The 15142-nt window shown below is 39.4% G+C and overlaps 1 protein-coding gene across 6 annotated transcripts in view; it reads right to left on the bottom strand.

Moving 5' to 3' along the window:
* ADAMTSL3 (ADAMTS like 3) overlaps nucleotides 1-15142 on the bottom strand; it is a 182582-nt gene that overhangs the window by 54671 nt on the left and 112769 nt on the right. For all 6 annotated transcript variants that reach the window (XR_007628162.1, XM_050309908.1, XM_050309911.1 and 3 more), the window contains 3 exons: nucleotides 9068-9142; nucleotides 3645-3802; nucleotides 2559-2670 (listed from right to left, as the gene is read on the bottom strand). Coding sequence is in view for 5 of the 6 variants with exons in the window: in XM_050309908.1 (XP_050165865.1) it covers nucleotides 2559-2670; nucleotides 3645-3802; nucleotides 9068-9142 (345 nt within the window). In the remaining variant the exon portion in view is untranslated. The remainder of the gene's footprint in view (nucleotides 1-2558; nucleotides 2671-3644; nucleotides 3803-9067; nucleotides 9143-15142) is intronic.

Raw genomic sequence — 15142 nt, 5'->3', positions numbered from 1 at the left:
TAAACAAGGAAACAGTGAGCAGGAACATGAAGGACCAGACTTTCATTTAAGGCAATTCAGCACACCAATATATTAACCTGTCTTAACACTAGATGAGATTTTGGTACTTTATTCTAATAATATTCTAAGCATAAGAGTAAAGGCATACATATTTTCACATTAAACAAGAATATATGTACTGCACCAGTTCACTTGTCCCAAGGCAAGCCTACAAAGCCATATGGTTCTAGTACATGTTCTACAACTTATAACTTCCCTCCCCCAAGGAGGAGTTACCACGTATGTTGAAGAGCTATATTACACAGTCATTCATACTAAAAAATAAATAATAAATACTTAAAACAGAAAGCCAGAGGAATTGAAGATGAGATCCAAAAACATTGCTAAGAAACTGTAGAAAACCAAGAAATAGCTTCAAGAACATTCCTAGTTGAAGAGCCAACAAAAGAAAACTTGAACTGCTTGGTTAAAAAAAAAAAATTCTGTGTGGATACTGGTTACAAGAAGGGATCTGAGTTTTATAAACCACTAGATTCTTTTTTGGCTAAGAAAAAAAGACTCATTCAAAAAAGCTTACTTGGACTTAAACTGAGGAGAGGAGGAGGATGTTCTGGTATGTGCAAAGAAAAAAAATTTGAAACCACAAGAATTAAAATCAAATAGTCTCAATAAAGTAACAGCACAAGTCCAAGTGTCTACCAAAAATGCTAAGTATTGTATATCAATGGCTTCAGCTGTGTGTCTCTTGGCTGATCCAAAGTGTCTTCATGCATGAGAGTGATAACCATACAGAACTAAGCAGTTCCAGTGCTCAAAGCATCTACCTTCCAGATCTTCTAAGTACTGAAAGGACCCAGCTGATATACCACTTGCAAACGGAAGAAACACAATTTTTAGCCATTCTTGCTCATTAAAGCTTGACTGTGCTTTCTGAGATGCCCCTTCCAACACTTGGAGATTACAGAATTAAACGTCGAAGCAGCATCCAAGTGAGGAATGGATTCTGATTCCAAGTCTCTGTTGTGAGGAACTTCTTCTTTTTCTGCCAGTACAAGATGCCAAACCGACAATCTGGACACTAAACCCACTTTCAGATAACAGGTTAAGGCCAGGCAGCTGCAATACAACTTTCCTGCAAGCCTCTGTAATATGTCGTTCCTAACATTACTACTTTCATGACTGAGTAGCTTAGTTTTCGTGCTTCTTCAGTTCCTGTTCCCCCTGAGGGCTGCCAAGCCCCACTGATAAAGGTACCAGTATCATATTGTAGGCAGCTACAAAGTAGGGCTTTGAAAACCCTGGATAATTTCAAGGAGATTGACATGTAGCTATAATTTTCAAACCATAACACCAGTCTGAAGAAGGTTGGATTTGAGCCAATACTTTTGAAGGTAAATACGTCCCTTGAGTTACCCAGTGTTTACATGCAGTCCTCAAAAGTAACTGTGAGGCTTTATACCTCTTCCCTTGTCAGGATAGGTTAAGGAAAAAAATTATAAACACAGTGTGATGGAATCATCAGAGGATATGTATTGCTACTCACAGCTCCAGCAAGAATCACACTTCATGAGGCCAAGTATCTCATAAGATACAGTAGTTTCCTGTGGGACTATATATTATCCACATATATTGTCTGCATTTCAGATTACAGGGAGGTGCAAGTGCCAAAACGGACGGTCCATCAAAAGATCCCCAGACTCTGCTTGTACTTTAAGCATCTCTCACTCTCTTTATTCATGTCCCAAGTAACTATTTAAACCATATTTGCACTCTCCAGAAAATCCCAACATCAGTATCACTCGCATCCTGGTCTGTTTTCCAGGTGACCTGGGTAATGCTAGCTGAAGGGAAATAGCTTTCTGCAATGTCACACACCCCTCCTACCATGAGGTCACGCTATTTTTGCAGAACCAGACATGACAAGCAGTGGGCTGGGCTGGATGAGCTGTAGCAGAGCTGAGCTACACTTCATCTAAGCTGCAGTGTTTAAACCAGGAGTAGATGCTACAGTGCACCACGTGCTGCCCTAACTACCGCTAGGACTAAATGTCTAAGATCAAAGGTATTGATAGCAGCTGTTCTTTAAATTCTATTTACCTACTCTGCTTTCTGTGTAACTAATTTCTCAACAAAATGTTTTAAAACTCTCCCTCATGTCTACTACTAAGGCCAGGAATACCTTCTTTGTTCATTTCTTTATTATTCTTATTTTTAAAAATCTCACTGTGTTTCTTTGCTTACTTTTCTGAAATATCCTTTATGAAATGCAATTTTCCATTTTGAATGTCACATCCTTATTTCTTAGTCAACATTCTTACTCAAGTGAACATTCTTTATGGAAGAACGTGACTTCAAGTAACACAACGTATAAAAAACCCAGTGCTGATACTGGCTTAACCAACCTACTTACCTTCCACTCTGTACTTTACTTTGCTGAAGAATTACCAGTGTGCAAAGAAAAACAAACATTTAATCAATAAAAATGCAGAGGAAAGGTTGTAAATCAGCTACTTTTAATCTTCAGTTTTTATCACTCCTGAAGAATTGCCATTACTTACCTCCTCCACACGTCACTGTGCAGGGGAAGAACTCTGTTTGTCTCCACTGATGACTGATGGGTTGATAGAAAAAGAACTGAACCACGCTCTCTTTTGATCCAGAGTACCTGGTCTGAAGAAATTTCCATTAAAACACATTTGTACACTGTACTCCACAGTTCATGTCATTTCAAAACATAGCTCATACATAACAGCAGTGCAGAGAGTAAGATGGTAGCAGGCATAAAACCTCTGGAAAGTCTACAGTAACCATTAAGTTCTCAATAGATAAACATTTGAATCTTGCTTTTTTCCCCCAAAATTATTCAAGGTACTAATGTGACTATTTGATTGTCTCTCCTGGAATGGCAGAGTTCCTAAAGGTATTCTTCTGTTTTACCTCTTTGTTAGCAAAAAATTTAACATTTGCTGCAGAGAGAAGTCTCTAAGTGATCCAAGCACACTGATTCACAGCCAGGCTAGTCTAACTGCATATGTGATACTGAAGGTGCAGAAGGAAAACTACTGAAATTCTGTTTCTGCAGTGTAACAAAGCCAAGTGGTGTGTTAATATTGAAATATTTGTTATTTCCAATGGCATACTGCATGAGTGTCTTCCTTTGGTTGTCAAATATTGATATGTTTTCTACATACAAATATCTTAATGTGCGATGCAAACCACTGGTATGTGGTCTGGGTAGAAAGAAATTTAAAAGGATTAGAAATGGTCAGTGGTTGGATTGGCAATGTCTAAGGGACATTGTAGGGCACTGCTGGAAGCAGTGCTCAGGTTCAGTAGGTGGCAGTCTGCAATTGGATTAACTCAATCCCCTGCACAGGGTCACGCTCATATTCTTGCAGTAACACTAAAACAAAAATCCTGGCCATTTTTACCATTAAAGATCCTGTGGTACTTCCCACCACAGGAAAGACATTAATCTTGTAACAGTTTAAATTGTTTGGATTTACTTAGCATGAATGAACTCCGGACTGTAATTAGGATTCCTTACTTCCCAGCTAAAAGATTTTGTTGTGCTGCTACAACCCGATGGACACCCACCCATTCTGCTGCACATCTCTGTAGGTTTGCACATACACACATCCCACCTTGATAATGAAATCTGCTCCAAGAGGTCCCTGGATCTTTATGATTTCCCTGTCTGTACTCTTCTGAAATTCAACTGTTGTATTTTCAATGACGAATTTTCCAGGAGCACTGAAACTGTGCTCTCCCTTTTCTCCTTGTAGTGTTTTTGATTCTATAACTAAAGAAGAAACATGTAATTGGTAAACTTAAACAGGATATTTTTTGTTTTCAAGGAAGTCAGAAAGCAATGTTTATAACTTTGCAAGTGACAGCTACCTATGTGCATTAAAAGCACCCAGAGTATCTGTGAGAATATTAGCTGCTTCAAGTTATAGTCTGATATACAACTGCAAGACATGTCAGCACAGGAATATCTGTCTGAACACACTGTTCTTTCATACCAAAAGCACTTCTGAGACAGCTTTTCCTACACCAAGCACTTTGTAGCACTTGGTGTAACCAATGGATTCAGTAGGAAAAGCTGAAAGAAACTCAAAACTGATAAAATCAATACACAGAAAAATAACCCACACTTCCATGCAGCTCAAAGGCCCAGCAATCTCAGTGATCAGTCTCCAGAGAAGTCTCCAAACTCATCTGACACTCACCTCAATACCTGTATCACTGTACCAAGGTCATTAACTCCACTCTGAATATTTCCCATGTGAGGGAAAAGCAGGGCCAGGAGGTGGGCAGCTGCAGCACTGCCAGAGGGAGGGATGGCCCTTTCCCAGAACAGGTGGTAATGGAAACCCTTTTTGAGTTGTTCTGCACTCCCTGGAAATAGATTAAACTAACAGCCCACCACCTCCAGAAGACAGATGAAGCATTTTGGGATTAAATCACTTCCAGCAAACTGACTGAACTGTGAGTGGACAAAGCTAAAGGAAGATATTCATAAGGAAGGTAGAATTTTGGGCTCTGCATAATACAGCACAGAGGCACAGCAAGACACATGATTTCAAATACACTGGTCTGGTTACAATCTCCCAGAGCGCTGCATGTGAAAGGCATGAATCTCAGAAGAGCTCAAGGCAAGCTAAAAGGAACCTTTTGATGAGCTATAAATACTTTCTTTCTCCCACTTCCTTGCCTTTTTTGGTACTTTAAACAGAGTTACCTAAGTCAGGCTAGATTAGGTTAAAAGCATCTGGTTTTACCTGCACTGGAAACATACTCTGAATGCTGCAGTCCATCATTACTGATTTCTTCCTTCATATTTTTTAAATAAGCATGCATTCTGGAGCACCCCCAACAAAGCAAGGAAGGAAATGATAGAATAAATTAAATTTCCTTCCCAACATTATCCCAAGCTTCTAAGCATTAGGTTCTGCTATGCTCACAGGTATAACAAAGATCACATACATGGCTGGAAGGAAGTTTAAGGAAGGATATGATTCTAGGGAATGACTTTATGTTGATCATGGGGTATGAATCTAGTGGTGAATCAAATGTACTTTGTCAAAGAGAAAAAATAAATCTCTGGAAATCAATGTGCCCACTGTCCAACACAATTCCATCAGGAAAAAACACATATAAACAAATCATAGAAAAAAAAGCATTTAGGTGATTACTACACAATTTTTTTTGTCACTTTCATGGAAGTTTTCTTTCCTAGCTGCATTAGAAGATAACTTGTTAAAATATCTGTAACTCAGCATTGTTGGATTAGGCTTCTGCAAGCCTTGTCCCCAAACTTACACTGCTTAACTGTGAGTAATAACGTATGTTATTGTTGTTCTCTCATTTTGCTGAGTAAGAGCAAAATCAGCAAATCTCAAGTACTTCCAACTCTGCATAAAGTCAGTAGAATACTCAGGAGTACAGGACCCCTTTAAAACTAGCATTTGAGATTACAGGGCGGCACATCCAGCTGGTGCAAAAACATGTTAAAAATGTTAATATGGTGTCCTGAGCTGCATTTCCTTACCATCTTTTTGCTAGATTTCTTAATTAAAAAAAAAATTTAAAAATATGTTTTTCTAAGCAGAAACCAAGAATCTTGTTCAGCAACCAACAACACAGTACCTCCCTGAGAGCTGACATACGTTTACATCAGATCCACTAGATGTGGATCCAAAGCATGTGTTTATTTGCAAGGTCCAGCTATAGAGTGATGGTCTCTAACTCTGGAGGTCACACCAGTGAAGCTTAAAACAGCTGCTCAGGTTTTCCCAGAAGGGCGTCACACAGGGAGATGAGGAGCTATTCCACAGCACAACAGACAACCTCTGATGCAATACACTCCTGCTCAGTAGTATCCAGTGCTTGTCATCACAGGCTTCTAAAACAGAGTGAAACCAAGCATCTTGTGTATTTAACACATCCATAACATGATTCTTATTAGGGAGCAGTTCCTCCCAAAAAAACTACTTCATTGGTTTCAGAGCAGTAACTGAGAACAAAGGTTTCATCAGCTGTGTTATAGACAAGGTTTACAAAAGAAGTCATCAAACATTAATTTGTTTTACAGTGTCCTGTTATCTTAGAGAGCTGGAGAGTTTGACTTCTGAAGTAAGCTTCCCCATCCTAAGTTAGGGAAACATTTCCTTGAGTGGTCTTTAGGCCTCCAGATGTGCAGAGTCATATGGACAGGGAATTCTCTTGAGCGCTCACCTGTTGTTGTTATACTTCCCTTACCTCGACAAAAGGAATGTTTCCCCTTGGAAAAATGCCTTGCCCAGTTGTGCATGGAAGCCCTACAAGGAAAAGTCTCCCATACTCCTGGTGGCAGGAAGGAGTAAGGGCAGCGTGGAATGGGGAACCCGCTGCAGATTCCTCACTGTGTAGAGAGACACATGAAAGAATTCCCAGGGAAACAGTTCCTGCTCAAAGGGAAATAAGGGGCAAGTCAAGTTGCTACCCAAAAGCTATTTCTTTTCCATGTGATTGATTTGTAGACAGCACAACAGAGGGGCCCAAAACAAAACATGCATTCTTTTCAAAATGCAAGCAGCACTGTCTTCCTCTCAGCATCCATCAAAGACAGAGCAGTGCACAGATGCTCAGCTAAACACTGTCACCTAATGCAAATCACTGTGAACAGAGGAAAAAAATGACAAAAATCAGTTCCCTTTAGTGGTGTTTAACCTCCCTAAGTTCATGAACTCAGTTATCTAGCATTAGCCACTTGTAAAAATATTAGCTTCTGGTTTTCCTGTTTCTTCTGCTGGAGGATTAATTTCAGGGAACTTTCAGTCTTTCTTTTGATTCTAATGCTTTTCAAACAACTGCTAGAAATGCCATAATACAGTCCAAATCAAAAACAAAACCGACACAATGAAACATTTTATTCAGTCCCATTTTTGTGCTAATTACTTGGTTATTTTCCACCAAATCTTTCACAAAACCCAAGCAGACAGAAGTACAGAAGGGACCTGTTTGTAAAAATAAACAAAGTAACATATTTGCTTTCTGATTAATCTGTTGTCTTTTTTAAAGTGCCCATACACACAAATAAAACACTCATTCTAACCAGAAGAATATTATAACCTAAGAAATGTAGTCATTACTCAAACAGTAACTGCTGATTGCAAAACAATGCTCAGAGCATTTGTTTCAAATCTGTTATATGCTGCATCTCCAACCACATTTCCATTTTTGATTAGTCCAGCAGCTGTGTTTCCCTGGAACAAGAGCAGATCATAAACCCAGGATGAAGCATCACAGAACACAAGATAAAGGGAAAAGTGCCAGACACTCCATAGTGCTCTTCGAGTGTTTGCTGGTGCTGCTGACTTCACTTGAAGAACAAACACATACTGGCAACAGGAGGCAGTATAACATCTTAACAATAAGTAGTCCCTGCTTTACCTGTTAGATTCAACTCCTCGCAAGTCAGGAAGAACATCTCTGACAAATGGAACCCATAATTATAGGTGATTTTTTTTTTTAATTCTGCCCTTAGTTATACCAGCACGCCCACACAGAATTCCATGAATTTGCAGACAAATGATCATTTGATATCTCATGTCAAGCAACAAACACCTATAAACACACGTAGAGTGGAAAGGTGGAGAAGCAAGTTGTCCCAAAGCACACCCCAGGGAGGATTCTTGAAGATCTGACTATGAAGCCAGAAGCGACTGCCACCTCTCCCCCCAACATCAGCTCGCAGTTGTTTTTCACCTCTGTCATTTTAATTTTAAGTTAAAAAGTCTAAATCCTCCCAGATTTGCAAACAGATGTGCTGGAGGAAGTGGTTAAAGGAACATTTCACAATTCTCGTCCAGCTAGAGAGCCAACTAACAAAGGTGATGCCAAGCCACAGCTTCTTTATGGAACCACCCTGGGTAGGAAGCCAGGAGCACTCTGTACTTAGTTACCATGTTGCTGCTGCATTCCTCAGGAGCTTTCCAGAAATCCCCCAGGAGCCACTGAATCTAGTACTGCAACAACAACTTCCTTCTGCAGAACTACTTAAGAAAGACCAAGAGTCCTGACCTGAACTGGTCAGGATCACTCCTTCCTACATTCCTTGCAGCAGTATTAAAGGAATATTATTTATTTCAATATAAGTTCAGCTTTATATATTGTTGATGTCACTGGTATATCTATAAGTTATTTCACTCTGGAGCTGTTCTGCAGTGGGAGTTTTATTCCATTTTTTTCTTTGAAAGAATGCAACAATATATTTTTCAAAGCAAACAAATAGATGAGCATATTTCCAATAAAATGCATTTCTGACTTCTGTTTACAGATCTCAGAGCAGAAGTTCTTTTTATTTCTATGATTCAGACTAATTCTGACACTTTTGCTAATAAAAAACTGTTCAAAATATTAAATTAATAGTTTATTTCATTGTGTGGTATGGCAGCCCCCACTTATGATGGAAATAATTAATTCTCCAGGCAAACTCAGTCTATGGATAAAGAAATCACCACAAATGCTGCCATCAGCCTTACAGAAAATATCAGGAAATATATGTCTAACTGTTTCTAATTGGTGGTATGTAATGACCAAAAGAATTACAAGGAAATAGCACTTGTGTAGTTGTTCTGTATTTCATTTGTATTTGGATTACTCAGCCTTGAAAACTGCTCACTGACCAAGTGTGACCTCACCTGGACTATTTAAACCGTCTCAAGATGCTTCAACAGAAATCTGGTGCTGAATTATCCAAGTGTTATTGATTCCACACATAACCCTTTGGAAGTAATTTTTTTGCATGTTGCTCAAGACTGTAATGTATTTGAAACATCTTATATAGGAATTAGTTGGTTTAGGTAAGTTTAGAAACAACCAGAATGTTACTATTTCTTTTTACTAAGTGGACTTGTCCAGTGTTCTCTAGGACCATCTCCAGGCTGGATATTAAAGATGAGGAATCAAGGTATCGAGGTCATGATCTTACCCATATTCCCACAGTTTGAATTAGTTCAGATACAAGGTTTTGTTTTTATGTCCTGCCTGTGTATAAATACATAAAACAGCTCAGTCATACCAAGGTGTGCTGGTCCTTTCAGGGTAATTCTCACACTGCGACTCCCATGTGGAACAGCAATCACAGTTTCTTCCCCTAGGAAAATTAAACAACTGTATTAGAAGTTATCTTTCATCAGGGAATTTGTACATCACACAACTACACTGAAAACTGTCAAGTGTGTCTAAGAAAACATTTCACAGGTTTCACAATTTTTCTATTAAAAACAGTATGTTACTTTATTAAGTACAGTAATACTGAGTCTGTTTGCTATGTTATGCAACTATTCAGACCTACGAATGGACCTGCAAATCTTTCTTGCTCTTGGAAAATGATTTGTTAACAATAACAACTGAAATGTCAGTAGTGTATTAGGAACGTATTTACACTCTGTTGTCCTAGTTTTATTTCCTAATCACTGAACTGACATAAGGAATCTGCTAAGTAGTCCTTCCCCCTTAAAAAAATCTGCAGCTGTTCAGTCTCATTTTGCCCACACCTCATTTCCTGCTGCAGGTCACAGCTTTAATAAGTGGCAGGACTTACAGGAAATAAATCATCTACTTAACACTAACCCTTAACCAATTACAGACCAGTTAAGAGCAAATATATAATAGCTATAAGGGATATGTTATAACAGAGTGTCTGCATCTAACTTACCATATAAGATCATTTCTTCCAGTAAGAGCCTCAATTTAAAATTAGCTATAAACCAAACCAGCCCTGAACAGGACATGTCAATACAAAACAGCTTTTGGCTGCCTGAAAGGCCTCTTCATACATAAAAGTGCAACACACTTACTTCAGTGCATTTTACAAAGGTAGAAAGTTATTACTTTCCATTTCAAATGTAGGAAATCTGTGATTTGCCCAAGAAAACCGAGTTAACAGTCAAACCAATAGAATAGAGTCCCTTGTGCCAACAAAAGCAGCGCTCTCAGGAAAAGGTATGCACAGGGATATCCACAAAAGGAAGAGGGAAGCATCCAAGCAGCAAAGTACCAGTGTGCTGTCTCCCATTTCTGTTGTCACCCAACTGTACATCTCCTGTAAGGCAGGAGCTGCAAACATGTGCCCATTGCAGGTACAGCCCTCACGAGATGCTCAGTGATGGCACCAACACGCGGCCAGTGGCTGGTGCAGAGGAAGTTCATTTTGCAAATTCAGAAACTAACGTGATTTGAAGGTCAGTGATACACTGGGGCCAGAATTACTTGTACAATATTTAGAGGAAGAACAGTTGAGTTTAGTTTCAACTAGTTGAAAAATGTTTCTTTCTACTTTAAAACAGACCCCTTTATAGTAGATGCTAAATTATCAGCTTCTGGTTTACATCTCCTTAGCACAAGTATGAAATCCTGCCAAATATTCAGGATACTTCAAGCAAATGCTGCAATTATTCTTTCTGAAATAAACACCTTCTTGTGTTACAGTTTTTATATCGTCAATTTCTAGGAAGGACACTTAAATATAACAATTTATTTTGGATGTAATAAAATATGAGCTTTATTAATTTCATACTTGAGTATTCCACCAGGGTGAAAAATACTACAGTAAGAACAATAATACAGCTAAGGAATCCTGGAAAAAAATGTTAACTACTGAACCACTTAATATCTTTTTGCATCTTGGTTTTTCATCAGACGAATTGCTAAAGATAGCCAGAAGGTAGTGGGTATGTATATCTTTAAAGTTAGGAAATAACTACTAAATTCATGTGTACTCTACAGTATTTGAGAGAAAGCAGGTTGAGGGGCCCATATGTCCTTACTTGGTCAGGAATTGTATCCCATCTTGACAACCAACAAGCAGTCACAGCACAAAACCTTGAATAAAAGTCTGATTATGACCAGTTCTGACCACGTGCAACTGCGGTTCTGAAGTGGAACCAAGGGCAGTCCATGCTGCACAGACACAGCCAAGGTTTACAAATGTGCAGACACGTGTAGGACTGATACTCCTGAGAACAGCCAGGGGCGTCCTGCTGTGCTTCCTGCACCTCCTCACAGAGAGCTCTGCTCGCCCCGGCAGACCCTGCTGATCCCTTTTCAGGATGCTTCACATTCCTTCAGCAGTACTACAGACATTCCACCCTCACCGAAGCACTCTCTGATATGGTCCAAAAGCCTCATGGGGGTGCTAAATTTGGTGTTTCTCTGCAGCAGAGACAATATTACCAGAGAGCATTTTACTTGCATTAGAGGAGATGACTAAATTCACCGCCACAGCAACACTCAACCTCTGCAGCCCCACAGACCTGTCGAGAAGTCTGACAGCAGATTTCTGTAACCTGACTGAAATAATTATGGCTGAGGGCAGTCTTTCCATGAGAATGAGTAAATTATAGGAAAAACTAAAAGTAAGATTTTTGGAATTCTGAACAAAGATGAGGATTTGAAAGAAAATGGGACATAACCAACCCTAAGGGACTCCTCATTCTCCTAAGGGTAGCTTTAACTTCTGACAAAACAGTAGTTATGGCTGTCCAAGTCTGGCTCCAAAACTATATATTCCAAAGGCCTCCAGTTCTCAGTTGAATATAATTCATATTCTTAAAGAAACACAAGGCTCTGTAAACCCATTTAAAAATGGCTATGCTGTACATTTCCCATTAAATCAGTAGGATCCACATAGTTAAAAGCAGTGAACTCTTACAAAAACACAAAGGGAAATTGCTACCCTGAAATCTATACTTAGAATTTTCGATTATCTTTTCTTTCCCTTATACTATTTCTGTCTCTTTGAAAGTTAATTGCAGACCTTCGTCTAAAGCTGAAAACGAATAAGCCCAAAATCATCCAGAACACATAAAATCACTAGACTAAAATCTCAGCTCAGATTAAGGTTCACCTTAAAAACTCAGAAACAGGTGAGATACTGTGTCTTTATTCTAACACTGCTTCCACAGAAGGGATTCCAATGGCATGTGAGTCATCTCTCTCCAGCACCTGCTTGAAATGGGCTTTCTGCTCTTACCCAGGGACTCTGCAGCACACACACTACACACAGCACTTGCTGATTAAGCTCCTGGATTGCTTTTGCTTTAGATGTCAAGGTTTGATCCTGGTTCTATGGTGTTAATGTGGATTTAGATTTTGGATCTCAATGAGAGTAAGATCAGACTCCCTGCTATGGTAAGACTGGGAGCTAATCCCCAGGATCAAAATAAAGGAGCCACATTCCTAAACTCAATCCAATTCAGCAGGTTTTATTTATTTTTCCATGTGGGCCATGGTGGACCCATTTACTGTTTCCCATATGGGCCAGTTGGGATTTTTCCCTCTCTCCTCATTCAGCAGGCCAGAGGGTTTATTTCAGGTCTATAAAAACTGTTTCTTTCCTTGTATTTGCTCAGTACTTATTTGCTGGTTCTCCAGTTCTGATCAAAAAATACAAATAACAATAATCCAGGAAAAACCAGCAGCACACAGGAACTAACAAGCATAAAATATCTGGAGTTTTATTGCAATGGCTCTCATCATCTACTCTAGCATCAGGCATAATTTCAGAAGACAGTGCTGCTGGGGTATGTGGTGACCTGCCTATTGACAGCAATCTGGGCAAAGCCAAATACGTGCATTTTAAGAGATACCTGAACTAGGTAGGTATGTGCTACTGAAAGCAGCAGTTATATAACAACCTTAAAAGTCACACTGCAAAATGTCCAGTCTCATACTCTCCCACTTTCCTGTACCTCTATCCCTCTGTGCACTGGTCTTATGACTCACAGCTGCCTCTTAGCTGAGAGTGCCACTTCTCTGCATTGCTGAGCAAGTACGTCTAAGGTCTTGTAACCTGCTTTTGAGACAGGGAGGCCTCAATTCAGTCACACACTTACTACTTCTGGACATCTCCTCTACAATTTGTATGCACTGGAGAAAGCATACAAAGACACACAGTAAGCAGCCCATCAAAAGAATGGATCTCAAGAAAGTTAGTAATGAAATAGCCTATGCTGTTACACAGAAATTTCTTCAAGTAAGACAAGAGAGACCAGGAAAGTAAAGAAGGAGGTTTCATATTACCTATAACAGACCCAAGTAAACCAATCAAACTAAAGGGATGTGCAGATTGGAACAGCTGGTGCTGGAGACCCAACATCCACACTGTACACACTGCAAGTGCTTCACTGGGACTAGCTCTAGCCTGAGCCATGGACTGTATAGTTAGTAGCTGCTGGAGAATATCAGGTGCTTTTCTGGGACACATCTTCTGGTTTAGCTTCATCAACACAACTCAAATTTATCCTCTCCAAGACCACTCCATGATGTGAACTGATGAGCAGTGTGTTAGGACCTTGATGAAATTTGCTTTAAAAAACATACTCCTTATCCAAAGAGAAATGCTAATGTGTTGGCATTCTATCCTCACACACACACAGTTTTCATGCCAAATCAGTCCCAATTCCCTCTCCTGGCTTTACACATAGTTGATTTTTTCCCTTCCTCTCCAAGTGTTTTTGACTCCATCTCCCACCGCGGTTCCTTATCTAATCTCAGTCTTCTTCTCTTCCTATTTTCCTTGACTCAGTGTATCTGTACAGGCAGTCCTATATCCTCCACCCACCTCTTCATATCTGTCTTTCCTTCAGTGTATCAACTAATGTCAAATCTTTCTGTTCAGCCAGTCTCGTCTTTCCCTCTCCTTATGTGATCTCAGTCCTGGTCCTAAGTTCGAAGCCCAGACAAGTTAGGAGCTCTCCATAAAATCTCTTTTGAATGGCTGGATGTGATGTAGGAGGTATCACAGAGTTTAGCCCATGATACCTGCTCTACACTGCAGTAAAGGAGAAAGCAAGAGCAACCTCATGGGAAAATTTTTAACAGCTCATTTCTGTTAATAATGTTAATTTATTTTAAGGAAGCTGCACACGTGATCTGTATGCAGTCAGGACTTGCAACAAGCTAGAGAATATACTTATAAGGATAAGTTTTCAGAAATGTCAGCTGTTAACATCCAAGAATCATCTACAGAAACTGCAAGAAAAGGTAGAGGGTTTTCTTGTTTTTTAAAAGGTTGTAGTAAAATATGTGTTGATGTTCACAGACATTGCAAAAGACTTGTCCATGACCAGAAGACCATTGCCTGCCAAATTTCAAATCCCTGGTCTGTGATCAAGTCCAACAATGGGGGATGTTAAGATGTATTAAAGAAAAGGTTTCAAGAATATTTTGACAGTGGGAAAAAACATGTTTTTCTCCGCTGTGTCCTTGGAATATGCTGAGTTGTTTTGGCTGAATTTTCTCCAAAACATTTACCTGGCATGAAAAGTTTCTGACACAAGTATTGAATTTTGGCAAATAATCCATTGTATAAGGTGAAGTATCAGGCAGCCTTGACACTTGGGGTTGCTAGCTCCATGTAGATTGATTTTCAAGAGGGGAGAAAACATGAGGCAGCAAGTTGTCACAAAACTGAGCCAGCTGATGACACTCAAGAGGGAGCTGAGTGTCATAAAGAGGCCTCTTTTTAGATAAATGACCCAAGTGAAATTAGGTTTCTGGTTAAGTGTGCTTGGGGATGATGATATACAAACATCTGACAAAAAGTGACCAATTGTAAGTTACACAAATGCCACAGGAAATGAAGCACATGGCAAGAGGAAATTCAAACAGTCACAAAGCTCACTGACAGTGAAAACCCTTGTATGAAGCTTTTTAGCAAAACATTAAGAAAGGTAAAACTTGCAAGTATCTTGCAGTTTTGGAATTAAGTAAAATCAGATTAGGACAAGTCTGTGCCTTCAACTTCACTCCCTGTAAATTTCTGAACCAGCCCCTTTTCTTCTTCCCTGGTACCAGAACCAGAACACTTTCCTACCGTTTATTGCCAATAATGGTGCAGAAAGCAGAGATCAGGCCCCAATTCTACAATTTTTCCATGTGCAAAAAGGGCAGTGGAGTTAATGGGAGTTCCATGCCTATAGTACTAGAAACATCAGGCCCATGATATCTCACTTCCCGATGGGACGGTACATTTTACAACCTATTACACTTTTTGTTTGAATATCATTAGTCAAACCTTTAATCATTTTACCAGAATGTTACAATCTGGTTTGCTGGCAGAAGTTTAACTTGCTTTGTCTTTCAAAGGCAA

This window comes from Myiozetetes cayanensis, unplaced genomic scaffold (assembly GCF_022539395.1).
Source record: "Myiozetetes cayanensis isolate MyiCay16 unplaced genomic scaffold, myiCay2020 scf14, whole genome shotgun sequence".
Lineage (NCBI taxonomy): Eukaryota > Metazoa > Chordata > Aves > Passeriformes > Tyrannidae > Myiozetetes > Myiozetetes cayanensis.
Note: the sequence above shows the minus strand (reverse complement) of the source record. Positions and strands in the feature narration are given on the sequence as shown.